Below are 12,649 nucleotides of genomic sequence, written 5' to 3' on the forward strand. Positions count from 1 at the left end.
GTGTGCAGAGCCCCGCAACCTGCAGCTGAGCGCGTAGCTCCTGGGCACGCGGGGGGAGGTGCAGGGGGAGGCAGGGTGGCCTGGACGGCAGCCCCGCCTGTGGTGTGAAGGAACATTCCCCCAGTGGCACCGAGGAGATAGTGCTCACTGTGGAGTGCCCACTGTTTGTGGAGCTGGCCTACTGTGTGCAGAGCTGACCTACTGTGTGTGCTGCTGGCCTGCTGTGTACTGAACCCCTCTAGGTGATGGGGTGCAGCCTGTACAAGTCAGACCCAGCCCTGCCCTCAAGGGCCTGTAGAACTTGTTTACGGGAATTTCACATGCGCACAAAGGTAGAGACGATACAGCAGGCCCCACTCTGGCACCCACAACCCCCTCTGGACGGCAGCTGACGTCTGTACCCTCTGTCTGGTCCTGGACGTCCCTCACCTCGTGCTCACAGCCTTGGCTGGCAGTCCTTCCCGTGAGCCCGACTTGGCCACCAGGACACCTTGGTCACCCGCCCAGGAGACTGCAGGTGCAGTGGCTCTGACTCCTGCTGGGCCGTGTCACCTACTTGTCGACTCGTGTGTATTGCCCTTGGAGGGCCAGGCAGGATATGGGTGAGGGGGACATGTGTCTGGGCTAACCCATGGCACAGGGCCTGATGCCGTTTGTCACAGCAGCCCCACAGTCCCTGAGAGGAGGGGCACGGCAGGGCCAGACAGTCTGGGAGATGTGGACCCTGGGCTCTGGGATGTCCCCCGCTGTCTGGTGCCTGGCCTGGGTGACACAGTGGGGTCATGGCCAGAGTGTGAGGGCATGTGGTGGACGTGGGGGTATGGGCTCCTGACCCTTGGGGTTGGCGGAGTAGAACAAGCAGGAGTTCCTCGGCAAGGCCTCTACACGTCCGTCGCAGGACACAGGAACTAGAAAACGGGGAACGTGCCTGTGGCCCTTGGATGTCAGCGCTAACAAACTGTTCGGGGTGGCTCCCGCAGGACATGGATGCCAGGTGCTCCCCCCATCTGTCACCTCCCCGGAGCCTGTGGGCCTCCTGGGCCGGGGTTGGGTAGTTCCTGCCCCAGGTGTTCCCGTGGTGCCTGTGCGACCCACCTGCCACTTGCTCCCCGTGACGTCACACCAGGGGTGCCATGACAGCTGTCCTGGCTGGCAATTCAGTGGGATTTGGGCCGCATGGTTTTTTAATTCTGTCCTTTTTCCTGCGCCGATTCACTCATGATTCTTTAAAAAACAAGAACATTCACACGTCAGCTAATTGGTTATCCTCAAAAACAGTAAACGGTTGAGTCTTGGCACCGATCAATTTTCGAGGAATCAGTGCCCTAGAGCCCGCCAAGGTCGGGCGGGGGATTCTTCTCTCCTGCTTCTCCATTCTGTTACTGGGAAGCCGCAGTCATGTAGAAACTGGGTGTGCCTGACCCAGTCTGTGTGTTCTTACTTCTGATGAACGCATCCCGTCAGCAGGCACTGCCCTGCCATTGTCACTCTGGACAGGATCCGCCCCCCAGCCCAGCCTGAGGCACAGCGAGCCGTCTGTGGTTCCGGGAGCCCCGCTTCCTTCCGGCAGGAAGTGGTTTTCCAGGTCCTACTCTGGGATCTCACAGGAGATCGTTAGCTTCTCACTTTCCAGAAGAGTAAGAACAAATTCTGAGTTCGTACTGATGTTTCCAACTCACTTGCTGGATGACTTTGCTCCTTTCATTTTGACCTGTGTCTGTTTCCCCAAAGCTGGAAATCCCACGGACCGTCAACACCATTCGCTCTCCTGTGCATCTGTATAGTCAGTTCAGAGCATCATTGCCCCGGGGAGCACCCACAGGACCGCTGCATGCAGTCTGAGATGTCTCCGTTTGTTTTGTTTTTGGATGACGTCCCATTAGACACAGGCTCCCGCCTCTTGGAACAGCTGTGTGTGCGGTCAGGCTCCCGATGTGCTCACACTGAGCTTTATTTCATTCTGGTTTTGGTTTTCAGGCATTGCTGCTTTCAGGTTTCTTTCTTTACGTATGTACAGCATTTGTGTGGCTTGGTCTCTCAGTGCAGACCCCAGGATGAGATGTGCAGGGAGGGCCACCCGCCTGCGAGGTCAGGTGTCCCGCTGCGTGCCCTCGGACGTTCCTCTCGGCACCGGCTCCCGGGAGCGAGTGCGCACCAGTGACCATCTGCTGCTGGGCGCTGCCCTCAGTGGGCACGGTGCCTCCTCGGGCCCATCTGGGGCTGCAGAGGAGGGCGCTGGGCTGGCACGGCCGCCCCGCTGCAGGACATGTGTCTGTGCATTGATGGCCTCAACACTACCACTCCCGTGCGGTCCCTCCCAGCGGGCGCAGGCTCTGGGAGAGCAGGACCCTCCTCTGACCCAGCGGCTGGCACAGAAGGGCCAAAGGGAACCGTAGGGATGGTTTAGGGTGCATGGAGGTTGAAGCAAGTGGTTATTTCTGCTGCTTCTCAGCAACAGCCACCCCTTAGATTTTGGGTCCCTGCCCCCCGAGGCCCCCACAGCTGCCTGCTAGGCAGGGCTGGCGGGTCAGAGCCTGTCTCGACGTTGCAGACCACCCCTGGCAAGCTAAGCATGAGACCTTCCTACCTGGATCCCCCCGCGGCCCCTCTGGTGTCACCGGCCATTCCCGTCCCTCCTCGGCCTGGAAGCTGCAGGTTAAGGGTCTCGGGGCTCTCCAGCTTCCCCCCTCCATTTCTCCTGGCGTTCTGCCTCCTTCTTTAAGGCTTGGGCTCTGGCTCCAGGTGCCAGCTTCCAATAACCACTGGGAAGATTTTAAATCAAAACACACCAAAGTCAGCAAAAGATACCTTTCTGTCTCTCAAGCTGGCTGACAAAAGCCAGGACATTTGAGATTGGAATAACAAGACCAAGTGTCAGTTTCTCACTCCCCCAGTCTGTTCCCGGCTGTGTCCCTGCTCTGGCCCTGCGGTGGGCCGGCGGGCGGGCACTGAGGCTTCGAGTTGGAGGACAGTCTCCAAGGAAGGACACATCTGCTGCTGACAGGCTGTAATTACAAGGCTGCGGCCCCTGGACGCCACCTGCTCAGTGGCTTTGCTGCAGGCCCCCACTTGGAGACCAGCCATGTGGGGCCATAATGGTCATACTCGAGGTTCCCTGTGGGCACCTGTCCCCCTGCACTTGGCTCACACACCTGCTCATCCAGAGACGGGCCTGTCGGGACACTTGGAGAAGGGCAGGAGGCGGCTGGGAGCACCTTGCAGCTGAGCCAAGGGCACAGGGACACCCCATGGAGGTGCGATGGGCACACGTCATCCTTGAGGTGCCCAGAACCGGGGATTGGTGACTCTCCCGACATCGTCTGCAAGAATAGTGCCATGTGCGGTAGGGCCGTGCCCTCTGTGGGCGTCTTGGAGCTGAGAGGACGTCCTGACAGTGGGAGCCTTCCATAGGAGGAGGGGGTGAGGCCTGGCAGGTGCCCCTGGTGTCATCCCTGGGCCTGAGGACAGCAGCCTGGATGTGGGGACAGGGGAGGTTGGGAGAAGGACTCCCTCTCCCTGGCCTGCATGGAGTGTCCTGGCCGGGTCTGACTCTTGGGCACAGTGGGTGCCCTCCCACAGGACAGTGACGATGGGGACAGTGGGGTGGACACTCTGGAAGTGCCAGGAGAGAGCCCAGTGCTGCCTGCTGGCCTGGAGGCTTGCATGAGCATGGTGGGCTGACTCCCGGGGGCCCGGCCCTTGGCTCTGCAGGGTGGACATCGGCACCCGGCTGTCCGGCTCTAGGCTCCCAGACACCATCCTGGGATAGGTCACCCCCAGCGTGGCCATCCCCTGAGACACGGGGAGAACCCCCTTCCGCAGACGGGGAGGCCTGTGTCCTAACGTTAAGCGGCTGCGCGTGGTCCCTCGGGGGCTGACCTCCCAGCAGCCAGTTCGTGGCCCACGGCTGTTGTCCGGGGCATCTGCGTGCCGAGGGAGGCCCAGGGCTGGGTGGGCGCCCATCCTCTGATGTGGGGCGGTGGCTGGGCCGCCTCTCAGGAGAGAGTGTCGTGCACGAGTGTGCGTCTGTGTGGGCGTGTGGGCAGCGGGAGCCGGAGATTCTCACGTTAATGTGGAGGTTGGGGGAGTGGTCCCGCGGGAGTGAGCACTTCGGGGAGACGTCCCGGAGCAGGATGAAATAGAAGCCATAGGATGGTTCTCAGGGTGGGGGCGGAGCTCTAGGCTGTCACAGGACGTGGGGGGTCTGTGAGGTGCTCCCCCCAGGCCGCGCTGGTGAGGCGGGGCCCTCAGACGCCCACAGGCCCGGGCGCACGTGACAGATGCAAAGCGAAAACAACACTATACTTCTCACTGCTCGTTTTTGTTCTGGAAAATGTTGTAAATTTTCATAACGTTTGCTACTTTCGTTAACACAAGGCGGATTTGTGGGGCGCCTGGGTGGCTCAGTCCGTTAAGTGTGCGACTCTTCATTTCGGCTCAGGTCATGATCTCTTGGTTCGTGAGCGTGAGTCCCGTGGGTGGTGCAGAGCCTGTTTTGGATTCTCTCTTCCTCTCTTTCTCTGCCCACCGCCCCCCCCCCCCCCGCCCCACACTCATGCTCTGTCTCTCTCTCTCTCAAAATAAGTAAATAAACATTAAAAAAAAACTAAAAAAACCCCACGCAGTGGATTTGCTATTACGTTTGGAAGCATTAATGCAGTTTGAAGAATTTCTCGGTTGCGTCATGTGGTGAATGTCTGTGGACGTGACCCACTTGCGGGAAAGTGTTTTGTGCAGCCCTCTGCACATAAGGGTGTCCAGGAGGGCTTTCCCGAAGTGTTTGATAGTAAAACTACCTTCCCAGCCATAGTCACAGCTGAGATGACTGGTGCTAGTGAGTCCCCGGGCAGCGTGCGGGCGAGGCGGGGGCTGGCACTCTTCCCATTGCATAAGTGTGAGCATGGACGTTCCGTGGTGTTGGGTGCCTTCTGGGTGTCCCTGTGGGCAGCGAGGTCAGGTGCAGACCCTGGTGGTTTGCTTGGGGCTCCGGCCCTGGAAGATGATTCTTTGGTGATAGCCGATCCCACGGCCAGTGGACCCCAAACACAGGGACCGTGAGGTGGTGCACCTGCCCTTCCCGGGACTGGTGTGTGTGTGTGTGTGTGTGTGTGTGTGTGTGGTGGGGTCATGGCCACAGACGGTGTGGATGTGTGGCCGTCTGAGGTGGCGGTCAGAAGGGGCGTCATGCTGGCCCACCTGGGAGACACCCCCTGCCCCCCGGGAAAGAGCTGGTTCTGGGCTTGGGGCTTCCCTACCTTGAATTGTCTGCGGGGTTTTCCAGGTGAGCTGAGGGATGGACAGGGGGATGCCTGCAGGGGAATAGGCCTGGGGGAGCGTGGGTGCCCCAGGGTGACCCCGGTCACAGCCGTGGGGGCTGCCTACCCTCCTGAGGCTGCCCTGGCCTGGGGAGGGGGTCCCCTGGGTTGGGGGTGTGGGGTCTTGGGGCGCACTCCGTGGTCACCGGCACCCCTGCTGGCGAAGGTATGGGTCCCTAGCCCCAGCTGCGTCACTAACGTGCGGTTTGCCCTCTTGCCCCCAAGGAGAATCACTGTCGCCGCATCAAGATCCTAGGGGACTGTTACTACTGTGTGTCCGGCCTCACCCAGCCCAAGACCGACCACGCCCACTGCTGCGTGGAGATGGGCCTGGACATGATCGACACCATCACGTGAGTGCCCACGCCCTGTGCCGACCTGGCCGGTGGGTCCTGGGGGCCAGGTCCCAAGGCTGTGGAGAGCCACGCTGCACAGGGAGGTGTGGCGGGAGGGCTCCCTCCCAAGCTGTGCCTCCGTGGCCCCCTCCTCTGCAATTTGCCGGGACAGCGTTTCCTTGTCCGTGACCACCCTGGGTATTGTCAGGTGTGCAGTAATTGTGCGCGAAGAGGTCACTCATTGTTCAGTCAGACCACATACTCCGGTGGGGGACCGCGCTGGGGAGCCGTGGCTCACATCCAGCCGAGTTCCACTCGAAGGAACTGCGTGTTCTTGCCTTCCTGGGCGTGGCTATCCACGTGCTCTCTGCGGGGGGAGGCCCAGCCGGAGCAGGTGCGCATCCTGGGAACACTGTGCCCTGCCATGCCCCCTTCTTGTTCAGCCTCGTCTCGTTCTGAGCAGATGCAGAGTGCGTGTGGGTCAGGGGGGTGTGGGGCTGGAAGGTGGAGGGCCCGCCTTCCGGCATCTCGGCAGCGCGAGACGTGGGCGCGGCCCAGCGACTGGTGTGTGCGTCAGAGTCGGAGCCCGGAAGTGGCAGCTGAGTTGTCGTCTGCGGGACACAAATGACTGAGGGACAGAGAAATGCAAGCAAGGGGGCCCTGGAGGGGGGCGGACCTTGCAGACCCGGCACCTGCAGACCAGCCCTCACCAGCGCCCAGCCTGGCGCCCATTTCTTGTCGAGAGTGAGTGAGGGGGCCCTGGAGGGGGCAGGGCGGCGTGGTCCCGGTGCCTTGGTGGCCGCTGTGGGCCCAACGCTAGGGTCGGGGTGGCCGGGGCCCTGGTGAGTCCGCGTGCGTCCAAACACAAGAGCACGTGCTCTCGAGGAGGCCGAGGGCAGGGCAGGCGGGTCTGGGAGGAAACAGAGATTCGCTGTGCACGGGACTCGGAGGCTCGATGACGTCTGTTCTCCAAGAGGGCGTCGTATCAGGTCACCTGTCCCATCACAGAGCAGAGCGCGCCCCATCACGGGTACCCCGTGTTGTTTACACTGTATGTTCTCTGTCACACCACATGCCACACGTCCTGTCACGTGTCAGCACGTCACACGAGTGACACCGATCACCTGTCACATCACATCGCATTGTGTGCTGCGTCACAGAGTACGGAATGTGCCCTCTAGCGCCTCCATCTCCTGTGTGATCCCCTGGGGTAAAGTGGGGCTGCATTAGGGTCGCAGGCACAAATGCAGGTGGGGGTCATGTGGTGCACGTAGGAGCCTGTGAGCCAGATGGGCCTGACTGGGGCAGCATACGGCTCTTGGAGTTGGGCCAGGCAGATGGTGCCCTGAATCAGGCAGATGATGCTGGTACCCACCCTCCCCCCTCCGGGTCCTCGTGGCAGCCTGGTGCCCTTCAGATCCTGAGCCTCCTCACCAGGTGGGGCCCCCAAGCACGGCCACCCAGGCCCCTGCACTTAAGACACGGGCTGTGCTCTCATGGGCTCTGGGCCTCACCTGGAGTGGTGCCTGCACTCAGAAGTCCTGTGGGTGTGTCATCTGCCCTTGGGTTTGGCCTCGCGCTGTGCCGTGTGGAGATGTGGACCTGTCCCTTGTCTGTTTGCTCCGGGAAATAGGGTCCCCGTGGCCGTGCCTCCTGCCTTCTTTCATGGACTCCCCGTCCCTGGGGTCCTGCCAGGCCCTGACACCTTGACTCCCGGTCTTGCCCTCTGACGTGGTCCCCCACAGGGCTGGGGCATCTTGCTTGGCTTTTGAAGGCTGCCCTCTGCCCCCTGCCCCAGCTCCTTATGCCCAGAGCATTCCAGGTCTCTGTCTTGACAAACTGGGAGTCCTTGCTGGGCCCAGGCCCTGGCTCTGCACAGAAATGAAGGCCACCCGGGTCACAGCTTAGAGGTGGTCTCCTGCACAGATGAGCCCTTCTGGGTACCACAGAGCAGGCCAGTGTGTGTCCGCTGCATGGCTGGGCTTCAGGCCGGGACTGCTTCCCGAGGATGCCACTCCTGGTCCTCTGGCGGCCTCTCTCGCCAGCCACACTGTCCCTGGGTGACACACAGAACACATGCAGGACAGAATTTGTTTATCCAAAGGCGGGTCTGCCCAGACACTCTGATCGCAGAGCGAAAGTTTTGACTGGAGCTTTGGAAACACAAGAATTCTTGGAGGAGAAACGAGAACGAGGGTGGTGGCCGGAGTCAGCATCTGGGCCTCTGGCCAGGCTGTGCGTGCCGCCCATGGAGCCCGGGGAGCGAGGTCTGTGTTCTCAGCCACATCTTCTGTCCTGAGGCCACCGTCTTCCACCTGCGCTCTCCAGAGGAGCGCCATCCCTGTGAGGTCTCTGGTGGCCCTGGGCGGCTGCACCGGGCTGTGGGTGACCAGCAGGAAAATGGTGCCTGCAGATGTACCTGGTCAGGCCACGGAGAGGTCTGCTCCAGGCTGGGGGGGCCTCTCAGTGGACGGGGGAGACCCAGAGGCCGAAAGATGGTTTGGGCCAGTTATGAGATTGCTGAAGCGTCTCATGTGGACCCCGTGTGTGGTTCTGGGTGCTCAGGATCGGGGGGGAGATGCTGCTAGTTCCACCCCGGGGTGTAGGCCCCCTGTCATCCAGCAGCACATCCACTAGGGTCACGCACTGTGCAAACACGAAAGTCCCCTGACATGAGCTCAGGATGGGCTCGTGAGGGGCCGGGCGTTTGCTGCCGCTGGATGGAGCAGAGCCGAATGAGTTAACGGTGACAGAAGAGATCTCCTCAAGAGCAGACACGTGCAGCCTGTGCCCGGCTGGGTGCTGACCCCTCTGAGCCTGGAGGGGCTGAGGATCCTGTCCAGCAGGTGGGAAGGATCACGTGTTGCACTTGGTGGGAAGTTTGCTCCTGTGGGAATAATGGATGGGAATATTTACCCGCTGCGTGTTAAGGCCACATCATGAGTCCCGATGTGGATGTGGGGGCCCAGGCCCTCGCCCTGGGTGGTGGGCACAGCTCCCAGGGCTGGGGGCTCTCCCCGCAGGCCGGCCCTTGCACTCTGCTGGCTCCCCAGCCGCTGGGACATTGACTCACCCCTGGCCCAGAAAAGGGGGCCGGCTCAGCGAGCGGGGTGTGGGGACTCCTCTACACGGTCCCCTCTGGCTCCAGAGCGTCTGGATTCTGTGCGCCTCCAGCAGCGGGCGATTGTGCACTCACGCGGGGTAGCCCCGTCTGTCACAGGCCTCAGCACATCGTGCGCCGGACCAGAAGCAGGCCAGGGGCCGTGTTGCTATTAGACGTAACGCAGACGTGGCTTTGCGGAAGGCCGCGTGTTTGGTTTGCGGTATTGGGTCAGGGGAAGCGAGTGGCCTGTGCTCTGCCTTCTGGGACCCATGCTGGAGCTGGCGGGGCTGCATGGTCCTCGGGGTGTGGACGCCCATGTAACCAGGTCGGAGCTGGGCTGGCCCCGGAGGGAAGGTGCCTCCGATGGTCCTGGAGGCCCCTGGCTGTCTCTGTTCCTGGCCAGCGTGTCTCAGGGAGACAGTTCCTGACACACGATCTGTTGAGAAGCGCCTGCCCAGGTGCCTGAATGTTTGCTGACACAGAACTCAGGTGTTTGAGGCAGAACCTTATGGAAGAGGGGAGAGACAGAGCCCGCCAGTGGGGTGTCTGGGCTGCAGACTTTGGTTGGAGGCTGGCGGCATGCTGCATGCTACATGTGGCTGCCAGGGTCCCCATGCCCTTTGTCCCTTCCCGGCTGCAGAGGGCACAAATGCTGAAAATGCACAGAAACACCATTTGCAAATTTTCTTACTCATCTTTCCCTACATTCTTTTCTTTTTGCAAATTTCAAAAAAAAAAAAAACTACCCTAAATTTTAACCTTATCTTTTTTTTTTTGTCTCAGCACCTCTAGGTAGAGGTTGGCAAATGACTGAAAAAAGTTATAATTAAGAGAAAAATACGTTTCATGTGTGTAAAACTAAATAGGTGTTGAAGACACATCCACAGTCAGACTTCTAAGTAACCCTTTGAACGGTCTGTGGCACACGGACTTTTGAACGCGCCCGTGAACACCTCTGGTTCTGGGGGACGAACCCTCGGTGGACGCGGTGGGCAGCGGTGGGCCCCCAACGGGAGGAGGGTCCAGGATTGCATGAGGCACCTTGGGGGCAGGGTGGCCCAGCTGGCGGGAACCTGGCAGGAGCGGCGGGCAGTCTGCACATGGAAGTCGGGGCCACGGCAAGCTGGGCCCAGGGGGCTCCGTCCTCAGGCGGGGTGGCTTCAGCAAGAGGAATGGGCATCTGAAGGCCCCACGTTGGGACCCCCAGCAGTGGCATGGAGCATCCTGGGTCTTCGTGGACCCTCTCCGTGTCTCCACCCACACCTGCACCTGCCAGAGTAGGAGTTAGCAGGCTGTGGCCATGGCCTTGAGCCTGGAGGCACCAGGGTAGCTCGGCTGCTGTCAGAGCCCATTGGCACTCGTTCAGCCCCTCCTTGGATTGCACACAGGGAAACTGAGGCTCAGAGAGGGCAGTGGTTAGTGTGGTCATAGTTGCTGGGCCGGTGGGATTTCCCTAGAAATCCTGGTGTCTCCCAGTATGGGCTCTGCTCCCATCCTCTCCCCATGAGGAGTGGCCGCCTTGCCTGTGTGAGGTTCTGAGAGCCAAAGCCTCCGGACCTCGTCCTCCCCAGGACACAGTCAGTGTCCTGTCCGTATGTTCTGGACAGAACACCTTTGTTTCATTGTTGAAGCCCCTTGTCTTCCTTTAGGGTTTTTATTTCAGATGTTTTAAGAGCCCAGGCACCCCCGTGTCTCTGGTGATTTGGGTCAGCCTGCCGGGAGGTCAGGGTGTGGCTGGGAGCAGTCTCTGATGGACCCTGTTGTACTGGCGCTGGTGATGAGCCCTCAGGGACTAGGGGTGCAGCTCTGGGAGGGCTTCCTGGAGGCTGCATCTCGGCTGGGCCAGCTCGTGTTCGGGACAAGGCGGTGCACATGAATTGGCTCCAGTGTCAAAGCAGGAAGCAGAGTTTTCGTTGAGCTCATGGGGGTCTGCACGTGGCTGGGCCGCAGGGTACCTTCCGCTGGGAGGGAGCAGAGGGCGGGTTGTCTGGTGGAGCTGGCCTTAGGGTGGCGGCCGGTCTCCCTTCCCCCTTGTGATAGGCATCATAGCCATGGGACCCTCGTGTCCTGCACCTCGGCTTGGCCTCCTGGCCCTTCTTGGTTGGGCTTGGCCGCTGACCCGGGAGGCCTGTCGGGCACACCTGCCTGGGGGTCACTGCGGACACTGCCCTGTCCCTCCTGTGCAGCCCACTTCTGTCCCTGGGAGCCCACCAGACAGCCTGCTCTTGCCTCCTCAGCGGTGTGGTTTAGAGTTTTCCTTAATAACACAACTTCTGCCCGTTGGGGAAGTCGGAACGAGGAAAACAGCACCGGAGGGCGTCAGCACAGTCACACGTCCCCTTTGCCTGACAAAGTGTGTCATATGCCTCCTGTGTCTGACTGTGGCGGCATGTCCAGGGGCTGGGAAATGGAGTGGGACACCCCCCTGGGTCCCTCCACGGTTGCAGGGAACCCCTTCTCCCACAGAGCGTCCTGCAGGGTCGCCCCGCTGTGGCTGCCGACCATAGGCCATCTCCCCTGGGCACCATGGGGATGCACGCTGTCCCGTGTTCTTCAGCCAGGGGTGACCTGCACCCCAGGACCTGCCGAATGATTCCATGTCCACATGTGTGTCGAGGCCCACTTTCCATCCCGTACAGTTTGCTTGTGGGTCGGGCCACAACTTTGGAGCACAGCCTCCCCACAGGCCAGGTCTGGAGCTTGGGGTCAAACCCCAGCTGTCCCCCAGGGCGCTTGGGCCACGGAGACTGTCAGATGCTCTTGGCCGGTCGTCACCCTGGCCTCTGGGTCAGCGGGTCACAGAGCGGATCAGTGGCTCTGATCTGAGGTGCCAGGCTTGCTTGCCTTCAGGGGCTGCCCTGGGTGGGAAGGGGGCAGGGGGCGACGTGGACACAGTGTGGGGTGCCAGGTGGCTGGGGGGCTGAGGGGCTCTGGCCACCTGGGGCCCCACCCGGGGGTCAGGCTAAGGTCAGGAGACCCCGTGCTCTCACCTGGCCGGGCTCCCCTGTGCGTGTGTGGACAAGGGCCCAGCCCCACGCCCGTGACTCATCTGTTGCAGGTCTGTGGCCGAGGCCACTGAGGTGGACCTGAACATGCGCGTGGGGCTGCACACAGGCAGGGTCCTCTGTGGGGTCCTGGGCCTGCGCAAGTGGCAGTACGACGTGTGGTCCAACGACGTTACCCTGGCCAACGTCATGGAGGCAGCTGGCCTACCTGGGTGAGTCGGGGCGACGCGGTATGCTGTGGGGGGGCGGCGAGGGCAGGGGCGCGGGTGCTGGTCTGTGCTGGGCCTCCGGGACCCCCCGGCCTCCACGGGAAGTCGGTCCTGGCCGGAAAGCAGGCCTGATGCCTGGCCACCTGCTGGTGGTTCCGTTCCCTGCGCTTACTGAGGAAGGGAGGTGCCGTGGCCTCAGAGCCCTTCCGCGCTCACACGGACTTCCTCCTGGCGCCATGGTGTGCTTCGCATGGTCCCTGCCCTGTGGCTGCCCTGCTACGGTGGCCTCCCCTGCCCAATGAGGCCCATGGCCAAGGCAAGAATGGGGTTCTCCCTCCCCCCGCTCAGCGGCGGCCACGGGAGAAGGGCCGCCAGGCACAGCTATGTGCCGCCAGGGCTCACATGGCCCCCACGCTGGAGTGAGCGTCAGCCACCCTCGCACCCGTGCTGGCCGTGCTGTGTCTGTTCCCGAGCTCCCGGCCGTGTGTGCCTCCAGGGCTCTGCCCCTCCCCTGTCCCTCACTGCCTGCCCTCTGCCTGCCCCAGAGACCTGGTTCCTGGGGACACATCTTTCTCCTTCCCTCCTGGACAGACTGTGGGGGACACACAGCACCCGCCTGACGCTGAGGCCTTTCCAAGGGTGCTCAGAGATGATTGTCGTCTGTGAGTCTGGCGGTCCCTGA

The 12,649-nt window shown here is 61.6% G+C and overlaps 1 protein-coding gene across 3 annotated transcripts in view; it reads left to right on the forward strand.

Moving 5' to 3' along the window:
- ADCY1 (adenylate cyclase 1) overlaps nucleotides 1–12,649 on the forward strand; it is a 109,250-nt gene that overhangs the window by 45,487 nt on the left and 51,114 nt on the right. For all 3 annotated transcript variants that reach the window (XR_006298432.1, XM_043588413.1, XM_043588414.1), the window contains exons 5-6: nucleotides 5,541–5,668; nucleotides 11,812–11,970. Coding sequence is in view for 2 of the 3 variants with exons in the window: in XM_043588413.1 (XP_043444348.1) it covers nucleotides 5,541–5,668; nucleotides 11,812–11,970 (287 nt within the window). In the remaining variant the exon portion in view is untranslated. The remainder of the gene's footprint in view (nucleotides 1–5,540; nucleotides 5,669–11,811; nucleotides 11,971–12,649) is intronic.

The sequence above is a fragment of the Prionailurus bengalensis genome, chromosome A2 (genome assembly GCF_016509475.1).
Source record: "Prionailurus bengalensis isolate Pbe53 chromosome A2, Fcat_Pben_1.1_paternal_pri, whole genome shotgun sequence".
Classification (NCBI taxonomy): domain Eukaryota; kingdom Metazoa; phylum Chordata; class Mammalia; order Carnivora; family Felidae; genus Prionailurus; species Prionailurus bengalensis.